The sequence below is a fragment of the Vombatus ursinus genome, unplaced genomic scaffold (genome assembly GCF_900497805.2).
Source record: "Vombatus ursinus unplaced genomic scaffold, bare-nosed wombat genome assembly UNPS02014772.1, whole genome shotgun sequence".
Taxonomy (NCBI): domain Eukaryota; kingdom Metazoa; phylum Chordata; class Mammalia; order Diprotodontia; family Vombatidae; genus Vombatus; species Vombatus ursinus.
The window spans coordinates 4,873,792-4,891,517 of NW_020954550.1; the positions used below are offsets into that span (position 1 = coordinate 4,873,792).

General features: G+C 35.9%; 1 protein-coding gene across 2 annotated transcripts in view; it reads right to left on the bottom strand.

Moving 5' to 3' along the window:
• HOMER1 (homer scaffold protein 1) overlaps positions 1 to 17,726 on the bottom strand; it is a 160,382-nt gene that overhangs the window by 77,558 nt on the left and 65,098 nt on the right. For both annotated transcript variants that reach the window (XR_003569182.1, XM_027863493.1), the window contains exons 3-4: positions 13,759 to 13,890; positions 2,522 to 2,614 (exon numbers count right to left, since the gene is read on the bottom strand). Coding sequence is in view for 1 of the 2 variants with exons in the window: in XM_027863493.1 (XP_027719294.1) it covers positions 2,522 to 2,614; positions 13,759 to 13,890 (225 nt within the window). In the remaining variant the exon portion in view is untranslated. The remainder of the gene's footprint in view (positions 1 to 2,521; positions 2,615 to 13,758; positions 13,891 to 17,726) is intronic.

A 17,726-nucleotide genomic window follows, 5' to 3' on the forward strand; every position in this document is an offset into this window, starting at 1 on the left:
GCACATTTTCACATAAAAATTTATAAAGTTTTTTACGAGAAACAATTTGAAAAGAGGAAAGCCAAATTAACATTGACTTGTATAATTTTTTGAAAGACATGATACTCTCTCTGAAATATGCCTCTGAGGCAAGTAACACTTTTAAAGGGACTTCTGCTACTACCTAAGTATAAATGTATATGAATATGGATCTGAAAATAAGGGAACAATTAGGGAAACTTTCTGGCTAAGTCAGTACTATAGCAAAATGTAATTCGTGGACATTAGAGACGCTTGGATCATGCCATTATTGAAATTGCTGTGGAATCTGCAAGAGTGAGACATCAGTTTGTTTGCTGAACTCCAATGATTAGATTAGCTTTAATAAGTCAACCTAAACCAGCCCTCTAGGCTTAAACGGACAAAAACATACAAAAACACAAAAGGGCTATGCCAGTGGAAATAGGAAAAAAAAACAACTCTCCAAGAAAAGTTTTATTAAAAATGATTCAAAAGGGATCATCAAGTTATTCCAACAATCTACAAACAGACATTGCCAGTGCCTTGGACTAGAGATCAATCTGAATCAGTCCAAGAATACAGCATTTCAAAAAAAAAAAAGGCTCCCTTTCAGGTACTGGCAAAAATTTAAGAATTTAATTTTCTATATCCCCAAAGAATCACCGAACTAAAGATAATATAAGTAGGTTGGGGGGTAGGGAATAATAGTAAGGGGGTAGGTGTGGTTTCTGCAGTTTTCAATCAATAATTTGGCTAAATCAATGAATTTACCTTACTGTATATTTTTTCCCAGTTGAAAGAGACAGTAGATATAACAGAAAATGTTTAAATTCTGATAAGACATTTAAATAAGTGATACTCCTTTATACAACAACCCTGTAAAGACAAATAACTTTGAAAGACTTAAGAATTCTGATCAGTGCAATGACAAACCACAATTCCAGAGGATGGACTAATGATCTATATTACCCACCTCCTAACAGAGAAGTGGTGGACTTGCTGTACAGTGAGACACGTATTTTTGGACATGGTGAGTGAGAGTTTGTTTTGCTTAACTATGCATATTCCTTATGAGGATTTTTTCCCCCTCTCAATGGGAAGACAGGAGATTGGTTGGGGTGTTGGGTATGTTCAGGAAAGACTAGTACCTCTGGTGTGAAGGCTGCCAAGCCTTCACAGGACAAGAGGTAGGAGGGAGAGAAAATAAATGCTTAATTGAAAGAAAAAAGTTTTAAAACTATGATACAATTTATACAGTACTCTTCCTTTATATATCAAAGCCAAAAAGCCCTAAGGGTTTGGGCATTAAGGATATGTCATCCTTAACTGCCCTTTTTATTTTTGCCTTTATTCATTTGTTTTACATGGAAAGGACCAAGAAAATGGTCATTTTGAGGGTTCTGATCTCAATATGCTCATCATTCACCCTGGCTACCAAACTATTTTGGATTTCAATTTAAGCTGTTTCTTTTTGAACTCTCAGGGATTTCTGGTCACCCAAAAAGCTTATTTTAGAAAAAAATAATCATTTCAGAGACACGCTCTATTTACCAGGCTGCAACATGTCTTAACACCATTGTTACAAATAAATTCCTTTTAGCAAACTATGCTAATGCTAAAATAAGGTCATGGTTTTCTCTTTAAATCACAACATGCATGGTGAACTCTGATATTGTGGAGTGTCACAGACAATACTCTGAGCTCTAGAAAACTACCTTGGGCAAGTCCTAAGCTGCAAAGATTTGGAAGATGAGCCTGAAAATGGTTGGGTTTGCTATGTAAGGGTAGGACCTAACTTGAGAGAGGCTCTTCTCCAGAAGGGTAGTTCTCAGGTAATGGATTTTTTTGGCCACTGCAGCATGATGACTACTAGCTAAGAATAAAAGGGTTATGGTCTAGTCAGGGAAGGGAGAACATATACTGACAAGATCACAAATACTGAGATTCATTTAATGAACCTGCTGAATAGTATTCTAGACCCATTTCAGGAAACTTTATTTGGAGTTTTGATTGACCTTCAGAAGAAAAGTATGATGAATGAAAGGTTAGCAAGCACTAACTCAACTTGACAGTGTCGGGGGAAAAAGCCACTTATCAATGACTCTTATAAAATTATAATCTTTACAGTGTGTTGAATATTGCTGGGTTTTAAATAGGTATGAGGAAAGTATCTGCTGAATCGATTTTAGGTTTTCCCAATCTACAGAACTAAAATTATAAGAAATAGCACAGCCATTATATATTCAGTTAACTTATTTTAACTCAAAGTACTTTGTAGACTTTTAAAAATTTGAGTTTTGACATTTAAAAGCTAATTTTAATAAACCAGAACCCTTTCGATCAATAGAGCATGGAACTATTCTCCACCAATGCAAGCAGAAATAAAAAAAAAACTGCCTTTCTATTTTCATTTTGAAAATTACCTTGATTTTCTTATTATTTTTCCTGATTCAAACTGAGCATAAAGGAAAGTAGCTGGCACACCAGGACTTAAAGAGGAGAAAAAGAACTTCATACCCACCTGGGAGGGCGTACTCGTGAGCTCCATCTTCTCTTGGGATTTCTCCTTTGCTAATCGAGCAGCTTCTTTGAATTCCTGAAACTTTTCTGCAAACTGAAGGCATGAAGAAAACTATATACATTAATCAAACAAAAAGCTATTTCATAAAATGTACTTTGAAAATTTTCTAAATGGATGGGCTTTTGGAAAAGATGCATTGTTTAAGTATGTAAAAAAAATCAATTAGACATCTCTGATACTAAAATGGTGACAAAACAAAGCATTAGATGAAATCATGAAAGTTACATTAGCATATTGCTAAGACTTCTCGTGTCAACAAATCTAATAAAATGCCCTAATATAAGTAGGGGTAAAAATCAATAAGAGAAACAATATATAAATCCAGAAAGTATCCCCTTTAAATAGACTTTATTTTGATTGCTTATCACCCAGATAATTGGATTTCCCACAGCAGCCACTCTTGAGAAGTATGATATCTGGAGAATGCTTTTCGTTTTTATATTATGTAGTGAGCTCCTCTATATATGTTACTTTCTTATTAATCCTATAGTAATGTTGAAGTACTTTTCATTTCTGTACTAACATCATCAATGGACGCTAGCTAGCTCTGGGAATAGTGTTTTAGTCAACAGCTGCTGCAATGTCAGCAAAAAGGAAATGAAGCATTCCACAGCGTCTACAGAACTGGCAGCACTCACAAAAGCAAAATAAATTAAATGAAATGCTAAGTACTGAGAGCACTTAGGAAATTATAAAAAGTTATGGTTAAAAATGAACAGCATCTCCTTACTTTCTGAAGGTGGTAGTCTACTAGTCTATTCCCATCAATGTGTGTTAAATTTGCCAAGTAGATGGACCACTAAAAAAACAACAACAACAAGCTCGCCTCAATGGAGCTGGAGATGAGGGTAAAAATAAAGGAAATGGAGTTACAGTCAAGCCTGAACAAACTTCCTCTTATATTCCTAACCTATTTCCATTTTGGGAAGAAAGAAAGTACTCTATAGCAGTTCAGCCTGCCCAAAGGGTAAAGAAACAGAATAAATGTGCATTTGTGTGTGTTTATGTGTGTGTGTGTGTGTGTGTATACATATACATATATATATACACATATACACACACAGAGGTATCTATCTACAGCTAGATGTATATATATATGCATGTGTACACACATGTGTATACATGCACGTATCTGTGTCTATAATACATGTATGATGCATGCTTATGAATAGTGTCATTGAAATTTTTGTAGAATCTGCAAGAGATAGGCATCAGTTTGTCTGATGAACTCCCAGGCATATTTATGTCAACAAAGTTCTCCTTCAGAGAGCAAAGATCATTTCTGACTAGGGATTAAAAGAATTGTATACATATACATAAATATGTAAAGTATATACAATGTGTGTGTATATATATATATGTACATATATATATACACACACTATAAATACACACACACTACAAATATATGTGTATATATATACACACACACACCTATACATAAAGATATATATTCATGTGGATGTCTGTATATATGTATGTGTGGGTGTATATATTCACACGTACTCAGATAAGAGCAAAGATTGCTTTTCATCTTAAGCACTGTATAACACCTACAACCTGATTACTCCAGTATTAAGGGTTAAATCTATTTCTCTCTAGTCCTTTAAAATTGAAGGTGAGAAAATTTAGAAACCTAAATAGGTTCTAAGTCAGAAAAAAATAAAAGCAATGTTAAAACAAATTTCCTCTGATACAATTTGTCAGAGTATTTATATAAAATACTTCTTCCTCATTCCTGATTAGCATTCCAAAGTAAGTGTTCAAATTTCACTGTCAACTTCCCATGAACTCATAATATCTTCTTAACTTTTACTGTCTCATCTTTTGGGGGAAAAATTGAAGTCAAGTTATAAAGTTCAATGAAAATTAGACTAGTTGCTTAATATTGGTATTTTCTTGTGCCTAGAATGGCATCCCCATACTTTCCACATCTATCTGTTAAAATCATATCCATTCATAGCCCAGCTCAAGTGCTATCATGAAGCACTAATAAGAAATGATCCTTCCTTCCTTGTACCTCACTTTATTTTCATACTTCTCACTAGCAATGTTCTGTATAACTACTGCATATCTGTTTATCTATATATCTATATATCATATCACCTTTCCCTCCATCCCACCTCCCTGGCTAGATTATGAGCCCCCAGAAGAATAGGCCTTCTTAATTATCTTCCTAGCAATGCTTTCTACATTGCAGAAAGGCCATTAATAAATGGGTACTTAATGAATAAACATACCAGAACTCACACATCTCAATGGAAAGGCAGTCAATTTTAACAGAAGTAACATTGAATTTAATACTAGAAGACTTGAGTTCATATCCTGACTCTAAAACTCATTACCTGAGTAACCTTTGGCATAGCACCTGATGTCTCAGAATCCCATTTTCTTCATCTATAAACGAAAGATTCAGACAAAAAGCTATATCTATTCCCCTATGAAATGACTGCATCTTCCTCAAAGGAGTCACCTTAGGAATCTATACATTTATTTCAATGGTGCCAGTAGTGAAAACACGTTTGGAACTCATCTTCTGGAATTGAAGTTTGTGTAAATTATGGATAAACTCTGATGGCAATCTCATTCCTCTATGATTACACTTTACTTGGGAGCCCACTTAGTCAACTACCTCATTCATCAGATTTGTCTCTAAAAATGTTTAGCTATCATAAAAAACCACATCCATCCTAAAATGAAACAAATTGGCTACTGTTGAGGACATTCAAAAGCTATTCCCAAATAAGACTACAAAAATGTATTTCAGTAACATGAGCATCACTGGAATAAGTATAGAGCCTCTCAGAATGACTACTCTGAAGAGAACAATATTCTTTGGTTCATATCCATTCTGATATGATCGTTTGAAAAATAACCTTACAAGTTTGTTTTTAAAATGCCACTGACAATTCATGAAACATACCTTAAAAAGTTGATTACATATGATGCTTTTGGCCAGATAAAATCTCACTTACCAAAAAATAGTCTGATTCAATGACAAAGATTATGATTTCTTCAGACTGATGGTTAAAAAAAGACCTTAAAATCAACAGTTCTTGAATGATAAACCAAAGACTTTTTTTTAAAAACAATTCCTCTTTAAAGGATCTTAAGGGATTTCTGTTTTAGGATGAAAATTTCAGTCTTTGCACAGGGTTCAGTATTTTGAAATATAAAAGAGATAGTGTGGTGAATGGGGAAAAAGACCCAAAAAATAGTCCAACAAACTTTGGACCTGGAGATGAGATATGAATCCAGGTTTCCTAATGCTGACAATTATTAGCTATTTGATCATAGGGCAGGCCATTTAAACTCTTAGCCTCAGTTTCCTCATCTGAAAAAATTAAGGGAAGAATATTTGCAATACCTATTTCACAAGATTGGAAGGCAAGCATTTTGTAAACTTGAAAGAGCTATATAAACTTGGGCTCCATTCTATTCCACAGTATCTTGTACAAAGGTTCTGGAGTAAAAAAAGTTAAAAAAAAAAAGTAAAAAAAGATCAATTTGACTCCTTTGAAATGAACTAGTCTATAAAATGAGGGAAGCTGGCTTAGTACTCAAAGCCCTAAATACTTACTAACACAATGAAACCAGAAGTCAGGGGCAGAAGTGAGGAGAAGCTCAGATGGCTTGGGAGACCTACACTCAAAGCTTAGTATAAAACCTTAGGATAAAAGGCAACATGCTTCAGAGTCATGTTGAGATGTCTTACAAATGTCAATTATAGGCATCTGGAGCCAAAGAGCCAGGGATAGGAGATCAAACTTAACTTGCATCTCCATTCGACTCGCCAAGAGAAAGACAATATATTTAGCTGCCATTTGCTAATAATTTAAAAAAACCTTCTTCTTCCTGTTAACATGCCAATAGTATCTAGTTTTGAGCTAACAGGAAAAAAATTCGAGGACTAGTGATAGGCTTTTTTTTTTTTTTTGCTCTTAAGTATTCCATATTCGCTTCTTTAATCCCAGGTAATGACTTTCCAATTGCTCAACTTCTCCTAATGCTTTCATGCTTCTTTCTAATTGAACTTACTTGTGAAACATCAGTCACTTCTCTCAGACTTCTAAAGCTTCATATCTATACAAAGTTTCTGGGAAACAGCTTATTTCTATTCCTAGGTCTAGTCTACTTGTTAAAATGAGAGAAATTTTAACTGAATAGGGTCTCTTCCAAAATTATGACACCGTGGTTAATAGTTGCATTATTTCACTGAATATGTATCATTACCATTAACAAAGCATTGCATTATTTTGAAAGATATAATAATACAGGGGCAGCTAGGTGGCACAGTGGATAGAGCTCTGGCCTTGGAGTCAGGAGGACCTGAGTTCAAATCTGGCCTCAGACACTTGAAACCTACTAGTTGTGTAACCCTGGGCAAGTCACTTAACTCCAATTGCCTCACCAAAAAAAAAAAAAAAAAAAAGATATAATATTACAGTTTAAACAATGTTGATCCCTTCACAGTGTGGTCCTTGACCTACACAAACTGATTGCACAAATAGTTAAGTCACAGTGTACAGGAAAACTGGATGATTTAAACACTCCATTCTCCAACCATATTACTTCAGTTAGATATTGCTGTATTCATGACAGATTTCCATCTGGATTGCACAGTTACATGTAGCAAGGTAGTTGTAACTATTTGAGAAGTAAATTATCTTCATGAATAATGGAATGCTTCATCAATGTTACCTAGAAATTGAAATTTTCTATATCTTTTTTTGACATTTTTCTTTGATACATAACCTTCCTCCCTCTCCCCCATTCAGGATATTATTTTTGTCCAAATTAAAAACTAAATGTGAAAATCAAGGATTTGTAAATGTCTATTATATGCCAAGCAGTGCACTAGGCATAGGAGATACAAAAACTAAAATGAAATAGTCTCTGGCCTCAAGAAGCATGTAATCTATTAGGGGAGACAATAGGAAGACATAAGTGTATACAAAAACATATACAGGATAATTGGTGAGGGAGTCAGGAAAGGCCTCTAATGCATGTGATGCTTCCTGGGAGTTTTGAAGGAAATCAAGAAAGAGAACAGTCTGCTGACAGTACAGAACTGAGAGATGGAATGTCAACGGTGAGTAATAGTTACAAGGGAAGATAGGTTGGACGACAGAAGAGGTACAAAGAAATTATTTCATGATTAATAAAGGAGAAAATTAAAGAATTCTATGCAAACTGAACTGTTTTCTCAGTTAATCCAGTCATCAATGAATTATGATGAATTGCCTTGAGAAATCCACTTAATTGTTCTTCTCAAAAGCTTCTTCTGCAAAATGAAATTACCACAAAGTAATGAATCGGTGTCTATTTAGTCACTTAGTCTGCTTGAAATAAAAAATGTAGCTAATCTTCTAACAGTGATTATTTAATTTTTTTGATAGTGGGCTGTTTTAAAATTTTCAGCCCAAAGTCTATAAAGCATAGTTAAGATTTTTGACTGAAAAATGTTGGTTTAGTTACACGGGATGTAGCAGAAAGAAAACTGTCTCCAGGGTGGGAAAACTTGGGTTCTAATCCTACTTCTGATGCCCATTACTTGTGTGACCCTGGGCAAGTCACTTAAGCCCTTGGCCTCAGTTTCCTCATCTGTAAAATGAAGGGGTTAGACTAGATGACTTCTGACTTCCCTTCTGACTCCACTTTTATGATTCTATGCCTTGTAGATAAATAACTCCAAGTAAAAACAATAACAACTTACCTTTATGTGGTATATAATAATAAAATGAATAATAAAATGTGGTATAGCATAATAAAATAAAAAGATTCCTTAACACTTTTCTGGAAAAAATAGTTGGGACACTTGGAGATTTGGGTGACTTGTATTTGTAAGGCTAAAATATAAGTACTGTTTTTACATTTTCTCTGTTCTCCAGTACTGACCATCTTTTACGTCAGCTTTTATGTGAAAAGCCTCCTCTGCTATTTTTCTAATCTCTAATATCTATCTAGGCCAGGCCTATACAACCTGTGGCCCACCAAAGGATTTCGGGCTGCCCCCGGGGGGGAAAAAAAAAACCAACCTTCGGTGGGCCCTGGATGGTGAAGGCCCAATCTAGGCCTGGATAATTTTCACTTTGTATTTCTAGATCCAAACTTCCTTTGTAGCTTTAGTATTCTAACATTGTTGTTCTTAATCAGGGCCCAGTAAACTTGTTCTTAAAAAAAAGAATAAAAACAAACCTGATAACTGAATTTCACTGTAAGTGGTTTCCTTCATTATCCTATGTATTTTATTTAATGCACTTAGAAACATAATGCTAATGAGGTCTCTGGGCTTTACCAGATTGCCCAAGGAGAGCCAGCCATGACGTCAAAAAGGTAAAGAACTCATCTTAGCCCATTTAGATCAACTAGAGAAAATCAAGCTTAAGTTTGTCTAAACATAAATGAAAATGTTTAGGAGAGTTATTTTAATTTTGGTTATGAAATAATTTCCCCATATGGTAGTCGGTTGTAAATTTTTCTTATATAAATTAAAAATTAAACATATTGAGTATTAAACACTGAAGGAGTTCTGAAGACACAGAATAAAGTCTAGGAGAGAAACTGGAATCTAGAAAAGCACAAGATTAATGGATGATTGTAAGCACATGAAGTATTTGGACTTTCTCTAGCTTTGCTATAACTTTCTTAAAGTGTGAAAGTCAAAAGCACGGAGTATGATAAGCATGGATGCAGCATGGTTTCATCTAAGGGAAGGATGAGTATTTTCTGGGTTTACAATACCATTCCTGATGATACTGTGAACTTAATTGGTCTTTTTGGCCATAATCTTCTTTTTCCTGGGTCACAAATGATAGGCACCAAGCCCTTCATCCCGTGGATTCTTTCTTCCTAAGTATACTGCCCTCATATCCATTTATGCTCAGTCTGCTCTACCATTTTTCTTCCTATTCCCACAATCCCTAAAACATCACCTACAAACTTGAAAAATTCTATAGTGAACTCCTTTTTAAAAGCTTATCCAAACTGAATCCAGGAGACTTTCATGTTTACTTGTGACCACTTAGCCCTGCTACTTTATCATCTTAGGGGCCAACTGTCCCAGCAAGAGTATGGCAGTAGGGGGCAGCTAGGTGATGCAGTGGATAGAGCACCGGCCCTGAAGTCAGGAGGACCTGAATTCAAATCTGGCCTAGACCAAACACTTGACACTTACTAGCTGTGTGACCCTGGTCAAGTCACTTAACCCCAATTGCTGTAAAAAAAAAAAAAAAAAAAAAGAATATGGCAGTAATATTTCTTCCTCCGTGGGCCAGTTCACTTGGATCACATGATCCTGGTCATCGACAAGACAGTGCAGTCTGACAATGTGGTAAAGCCCCAAGTTAAAGAGGTCATAAGGTTTCCTTTATAAGAGAGAGCCTATACTCAAATACTTCAAGAGCTATATGATCTGAAAAAACTTCAAGGTGTCCTCTATTTTTAAAAAATTATTGTTAAGACCTTTTGAGGATCAGACATCATTGGAATTTTCTTTTTCAAAAAAAAAGACATGACTTCTAATTCTTTCCTGTCTGCTTCCCATCATAAGCAATCCAAATAATCTAATGTTAGGCTGAAGGTATGATTATCACATGCTGACTATTGAGCAAATTAGTTACTGAGAAGTTGCCTTTTTCTAAAAGATGAACAGCAAGTATCTTGTTGGAATAAATCCCACAGTGATATTTGTTGTGAAGCTTTGGGGGTAAATGAAGACTGAAAATCTCCTTGTTGCTTTATTTAGAGATCGTCTATTAATCTCTATGGTTCACATTTTTAATTTAGCTGTTTTAAAGCATATTACATACTTCACTGCATGAAAAGCTCTACTTTAAGGGCTATTAAGAGGGCGTTTTGCTGAAGAACTTTCCAGCTGGAGAACAAAATGGTCTGAAATGAAAAGAAGACAGAGATCATCCATGGATTTCATCCCAAGGAAGAACAGACACTAGGCTTCATATAACTTTCATCAGTTGGCCATGAAATTGTCTAGAGCCCTCAGGTCAAAACACAAAAATACTATTCCCCATGATGATTTTGGTACAAGATCTAAAAGGATCCATGCTCAATGCAAAACTTGAGAAAATTAAAGGGTTTGGAAAAGAGACCTGAAGGAAACAGAAAAGAAGAACCACAGAACAGATCAAACAACAAAAATGCTGAACTTTATCTATTATTTTGTCATTATCATGTTAAACGCAAAAGCGGATTGCCAGATATAAACCATTCTATTCAAAATTCATTGCAGGTACATTTTCCTGACAAACAGTGAATGTATAACAGACTATTAGATTGTAAATTCCTTGAGGGCAAGAGCTATACCTCAACATCTCTCTATCCCCAGCAGAGAGAGTGTTTTGCAGATCAAAGGCACTGAATGATTATTCAATCTAAGTGAATTCTCAACAGGTGACAAAGCAATCCTCCTAATTCCAAGCCAATGTACTTTTTCACAGAAATTAGCCATCTTTTCCGGAGGATTTAGATGAGAGCTCAGAAAGTAACAGATTTTTGAATCAAGGCAACGGACCTGTGTTTTCAATGGTATAGAGAACTCCCAGGAGGAGAAAGACCCTCTATTAAGGTAAGTCAGCACACTGTCTGCATCTTGGACTCTGAAAGGTGACATGCTTTGCCCGGGGAACTATAGTCAGTCTGTATCAGAGAAGAGACTTGAACCCAGGTTCTCCTGGCTTCAAGGTCAGTTCCCTCTTCCATATGCCACGCTACCGGAGTCAAAGAAACAGGGTTCAAATCCCTCTTTCCACTACTTACTGTCTATGTGACCTTGGGCAAATCACATTATTTCTCTCACCCAGAGTTTCTTGATTAGTAAAATGAGGACAATGAGCTCTAAGGCCCCTTCTAGATGTACAGCTATGATGCCATGACTATAATTAGCTCTCTAAATGTATTTCTCACAATAACTTCTCCAAGCTTTCTATTCTTTCCTCAAGCGTCCCACACACCACACCCTCAACAGCGGGCCTTACCTCATTTTTTGAGAAAATAGGAGGCCGTGTACCCTGAATTCCCTTTTCTCCTCTACTCAACTTCTCCAAACCCTTTGACACCATCCCCATTCTCTGCTTTTACTTCTGTCTCTGATGAAGAAGTGGCTCCTTTCTTCACCAAGGCTGATTTCTCTACTCGCATCCTTGATCCCAAGTCTATGCCACTCTTGAATTTTCAGCCTGTATCTGCTGGGTCCTTCCCTAATGCCTACAAGGATGCCCAAGACACTCTCACCCTTAAAAAACCCTCACTTAAATCCACCATTCTTTCAGTCTACTGTTCTATACTTGACCAAACTGTCCCTTAAGGCCACTGTTTCATAATCCTTTTTTTCATAGCCAAGCTCTGTACACTCTTGTCCCCCCTTCCTTTCCTCTCATTCACTTCTCAAGCTCTTGAAATCTGGCTTCTGGCCTCAGTTCACAAACTAAAGTTACTAATCTTCTCATAATCGACAAATCCAGTGGGTTCTTCCTAGTCCTCAGCCTTCTTAACTTCCAAAGCATGAGATACTTAGGACCACCCTTTTTTCCTGAATCACTCTTTCCCCGCTCTGGGTTTTTGTGACACTGCTCTTCTTTGGTTCTCTCTTCCTACCTGCCTGGTTACTCCTCCACACTCTTTGTGGGATCATCATCCATGTATGTCATTATCCCTAATTATGGACATGCCTCAAGATTTTCATGGGCCCTCTTTTGTTCTCTCTTTATACTCTTTTCTCAGTGATCTTATCAACTCCCTTGGGCTCAATCTTCTCTATGAATGATTCCTACATTCTGTCTTAGCTATTCTACTGACCTCTGTTACCATATCACCAATTGCATATTGGATATGTCCCACTGGAATTCCCATAAGCATTTCAAACTCATGGCCAAAATAGAACTTCTTATCCTAGCCCCAAAAAACCCCATAGCTCTTCCAGATTTCCCTATTACAGTTGAAGGTATCATCATGCTTCCAGTCATTCAGGTCTACAAGCAGAATCATCCTCAATTCTTCCTCCTTGATCACTCCCCCTCTACCATACACCCAAGTCTTGTTGATTTTCTCTCCAAAATATTTCTCAAAAGCATCCCCTTTCCTCCACTCACATGGCCAATGCCCTAGTTCAAGTCCTTACCCCTTTTATCCTTGGCTTACTGCAATAATCTCCTAATTACTCTCCCAGCTTCAAATATTCTTCTATTTCAATCTGTATTCCATGTAGTTGCCAAAGTGACATTCCAAAAGTATAAATCAGACCATAGGACTCCCTTCTCAAAAAACTGATGGAACCCTGACTTCTAGGATAAAATATAAGCACCTCTCTTTAGGATTTGTAACCCTTCACAACCTAGTTCCAGTTTAAATATGCATTATTGCCTCTATAACCCCCATGGTCCAAACTGGACTAACTTGCTGTTTCTTGTACACAGCATTCTATCTCTCATGTCTGCACCTTTGCACTGGCTGTCGGTCACGTCTGGGATGAACTCACTCCTCATCTCTGCCTTGTGGAAACCCTAGGCTTCCTTCAAAGCTCAGCTCAAGTTGCTGTTCACTCATTTCAGTTATGTCTAACCCTTCATGACCCCATTTGAGGTTTTCTTTGCAAATATACTGGAGTGGTTTGCCATTACCTCCTCCAGTTCATTTTACAGATGAGGAATTGAGGCAAACAGTTAAGTGACTTTCCCAGGGTCACACAGCTTGTAAGTGTCTGAGACCAGATTTGAGCTCAGGAGTCTTCCTGACTTCAGGTCTGTCATTCTATCCACTGCACCACCTAGTTGCCCCAGCTCAAGTGCCATATTTTAAATGAGACTTTCTTGAGCTCCCCAAATTACTTTTCCCCAAAACACAAATACGCAGTTTGTATTTACATAATCATGTACATGCTTTCCCTGTTAGAATGCAAATTCGAGGCTATCAGGGACTACTTTGTTTTGATCTTGTATCTCCATTTCCTAGCATAATGCCTGGCACTTGATAAATGCTTGTTGGTTGATTGATTTTATAATCTTCTGGTTTAACTATGAGATGCCCCAGAATTAGGACCCTCAAAATATCTACTATCTTTGTTTTCTGCATCTTATAATAAGTTTAATATTATATATTATTTAAATCTTCTAAAGACTGAAATAAACAGATTTTCATTTAGGGTTAATGATTTAACTTACTTTTGTAAGATGATGCTCAGAGGAGAATCCCAAACCATAGACAGTATTTGCCCTACTGTCTGCCCATTGGCCAAACTTCTGAGATGTTTTAGTGAAAGTCATGTTTGGGGTGATGGTGCTATTTATTATTGCCTGAAAAAGAAAATACAATCATCTGAATATCAAGTCAAACTTTGAACACAGTTAGCAAAAGGCATTTTAATGACTGACTACTACTTCCTTCCCCATCAAATATTTCAACTGAATATTTTTGAAAAAGGACAATTTAAAGTGTCTCACCTCCTCCTTTCCCCTCTGAAGGTTTGACCTGGCAAAGTAAAATAACTAAAACAAGATTAAATTTTAAAAGCAAGAGGAGAAAGTAAGTGTGAGGGTTATGGACAAAAACAAATATTGTGTTCTTGGTCCTATATACACAAAATGATGCTATTCACCCAGCATTAGTAGGACATGCACTCTGAGAGCTTTCCAGAGCAGTGACTAGCTCCAACAAACTATGTACACACTCTCACCATTCTTCCTGTATCCAAGTGTATGTATTTTTAAGACAGCTGCTGGGGTTAAGGGTAAAAGTCCGTAGGAGTATTTCTTTGGGAAGATAACTAGACCATATGGAGGATCAAACCCACAAGCTCATTAGCATCATATTCCAAAGAACTGAGCTAACTGAACCAGAATAAAGATTAAAGAAATCTCTAAATATTTCATTTAATGTATTTTCCTATATTTATTTTTTGAAAGAAAGAAATATACCTTCATTTTCCAGAATGTATTATTAAAAAAAATTATTACAACAAAAAGCTCTATAATTTCTGCTTAGCAGTGTAGTTTTATAGAAAACTCACATTCCTATGATAGCCAGTCTGTTGTTAACTGAGTGATAACCCATAGGAACCAAGATTAATGTAACTACATGAGTCCAATCTAAAGGACCTTATTCCAGTCCTGTAGGTAAATAGAATTCAACTCTTTTCAGTCAACTATCTAATATCCACCAAAATCTAGGTTGAACTGGTGAACTATAATAATAGGGAAAATCAGCAGTGTGGACTAAGTGTTTAATAACCAGCTTTCTGAGGGAAAAAAATGCTCACATGGCATACTTTTAAGATTAATCTGCATTGATGATTTCAGAAAAACCTGGAAAGACTTACATGAACTGAGGCAGAGTGAAGTGGGCAGAACCAGGAGAACATTGTACACAGTAACAGCAATATTGTACGATGATCAACTGTGAATGACTTAGCTATTCTCAGCAATACAATGATCCGAGACAATCCCAAAGGACTCATGATGAAAAATGCTATCCACCTTCAGATAAAGAACTGATGGAGTCTGGATGCAGATAGAAATATACTATTTTTCACTTTATTTTTTGGAGGGGGGTGGGTTTCAAGTTTTCTTCTATAAAATACTAACATGGAAATATGACTAATATGGAAATATATTTTATATGATTGCATATACATAACCTATATCAGATCACTTACCTTCTCAGCAAGGGAGGAGGGGTAGGAGGAAAGGTGAGAATTTGGAATGCAAAATTTAAAAAAATGAAAGTTGAAAATTGTTTTTACATGTAATTGGGGAAAAACACAATTAAAAAAGATTAATCTGCATTATTAACATTTTCTCCATCATCAACAAAATAATAACTCTAGCCCTGGTCTGTAGTGTTTGCCAGTTTCTGAGATATAACTGTTCACAATCTTGTAGAAGCTGACTACACCGCTCCTCTGACATAGGGCTGATCTCCATTTGGCTATGAAGGAATAAGAATTTTGAGAGTGCCACTAAAGAACAAAGGGTATATTTATGTAGTTATATATATGTGTGCATCCATACATAATACTACAGAGTAAAAGGCCTTATATCAGTTATATGGGTACTAGTAAAGTATACAATGGCACTTAATAAATGCTTGTTGACTTCACATATAGAGAGAGTATACTAGATAACCAAGCATGACTATCTTCTCATTCTTTAGGTAAGAGAAGCCTAGCAAACAACATTAAAATATTTAAACATATTTTAAAAAAACAAATTTAATTTAATTAAATCGGAGATTTCAACAAAGATGGAAAATATAAAAACTTTTAAATATTTAACATTTAAAAGTTCAAACTTTTTTTCAATTTCTGTATTACTATACATTTAATTAAATGCTTCTCAAATACAAACTTTATTAAGAAAATGATTGTTTATTCCAAACTTCATCTTGTTTGTAGGGCCTTAATTTTCTAGTTTGTATAACAATAGAAAGGACCATAAAGGTCATCTCATCCAACTCTTCATGTTACAGATGAAAACTGATGAACCAAGAAAGTGAAATGACTTACAGAAGGTCACACAGCTAACGAAGGAAAGGGTTCAGACTAGACCCTCCCAGCACAGGGAGGTTCTATGATACCAGGTAACCCTATCCACCTAACTTAGATACTCACCTTCTTCTATAATTTAAAGTCTTATTTTGAGCTCTCAATTAAAAATCTCTCTTCATTAAGATTCAACATGCATTTTAACTTCCCTGAAGAAAATAAGGAATCTTATAATAGTATCACTTAGGTCAGCCTTATTTTAACTAGGGCTCCAAAAAGCTTCACCAATAAATGCTTAGAAGTGAGAAGGATCATTTATCATCAGCGAATAGCATGAAACACATCAGTGGGAGAGCCAGGAAAGCTTCAGATTTTGTTGTAGTCCAGGGACAGCAGAACACTTGTTTCTGAAATGTATCTGTACTCTTAAGATACTTAACTTCAGGTAGATTATGCGAATTGCAGAATTATAAAAACAAAACATATTTTCAGGTCACTGGATAGTGGAGAGAGATCTAGACTCAAACTCAGGAAGTTCAGAGTTCAAGTCCTTCCTTTAACACCCTGGCTTTAGAATTAATGACCCTGAATAAGTCACTTAAATCCCATTCTTCCAGGCAACTTTCCAAGACTATCAGTTGCAAAACCACACTGGTAGGAAGAAATTTCCTCATCTGAAGTTCCCTTGCAACAACAACAAAATCACAGGTCTAAAATGAATTAAAGGGTATTGTCACTGACTTTGTCTTAATTAAGCCCTTTGACACAAACAGGGTCTTTGTTTATCCTAGCCTGTGGTAACAAGGAAAAAGTCTTTTAAACCAAAACACTTAATTACTTTTTTCAACCCTAGGGAAGTTATGAATCAGCCATCTTATGTTCCTTTGGGCTGATGCATTGTATCTGTATGGGGAAAATGATGGTCTATCCTTAGCAATGGCTTAGAGAACTGGAAAGAGTTCTAAGCAAATGGAAATAGAATAAGAAATCTGGACAGCTTTTCAACGCTTCCTTCATACTCTGGATTTGTTATTTGATTTGAAATACTCAGAGGGAACCTCAGAGACCAAGTAGTCCAACTTCCTCATTTTAGAGTTGAGGAAACTGAGACCAGTGAAATTAAGTGACCTACTTAAGATCACATATTCAAGGCAGAATTGGATCCCAGGTCCCCTAATTCCAGAACTAATGATTTTCTACTGTACCATAATACTTCCCTTTGAACGACCTAAAAATTGAACATTACCATAAGCACACATGTATGAAAAAAGAAAAATGCTTAAGATTTTTAGATCTTTTATGTTATTATTCTATTCATTTAATATGGGAAAAATGATACAAGAAGGAAAATGGAAAATAAATAAATGATATGTAGGCCATTCATCTCTCTTCTCTATAGAGACTGGTGTCTTTTGTCACTTCTCTTGAAATTCCTTGGCCAAGACCATGTTCCTGATGATTTCAAGCAAGGTCATTGTGTAGGGGACGGAGTCTACTTCAATCCATTGGTTGACTTCCTTGAGGTTTCAAGCATATCCTCAAACATCACTATTTTTAGTTCAAGAGAACTAAAACTGTATATTTTTCTTCTTTTATTCACTATGCAAAGAATCTTACTGACAAAGACTCATTTTGATAGCTCATTCTCAG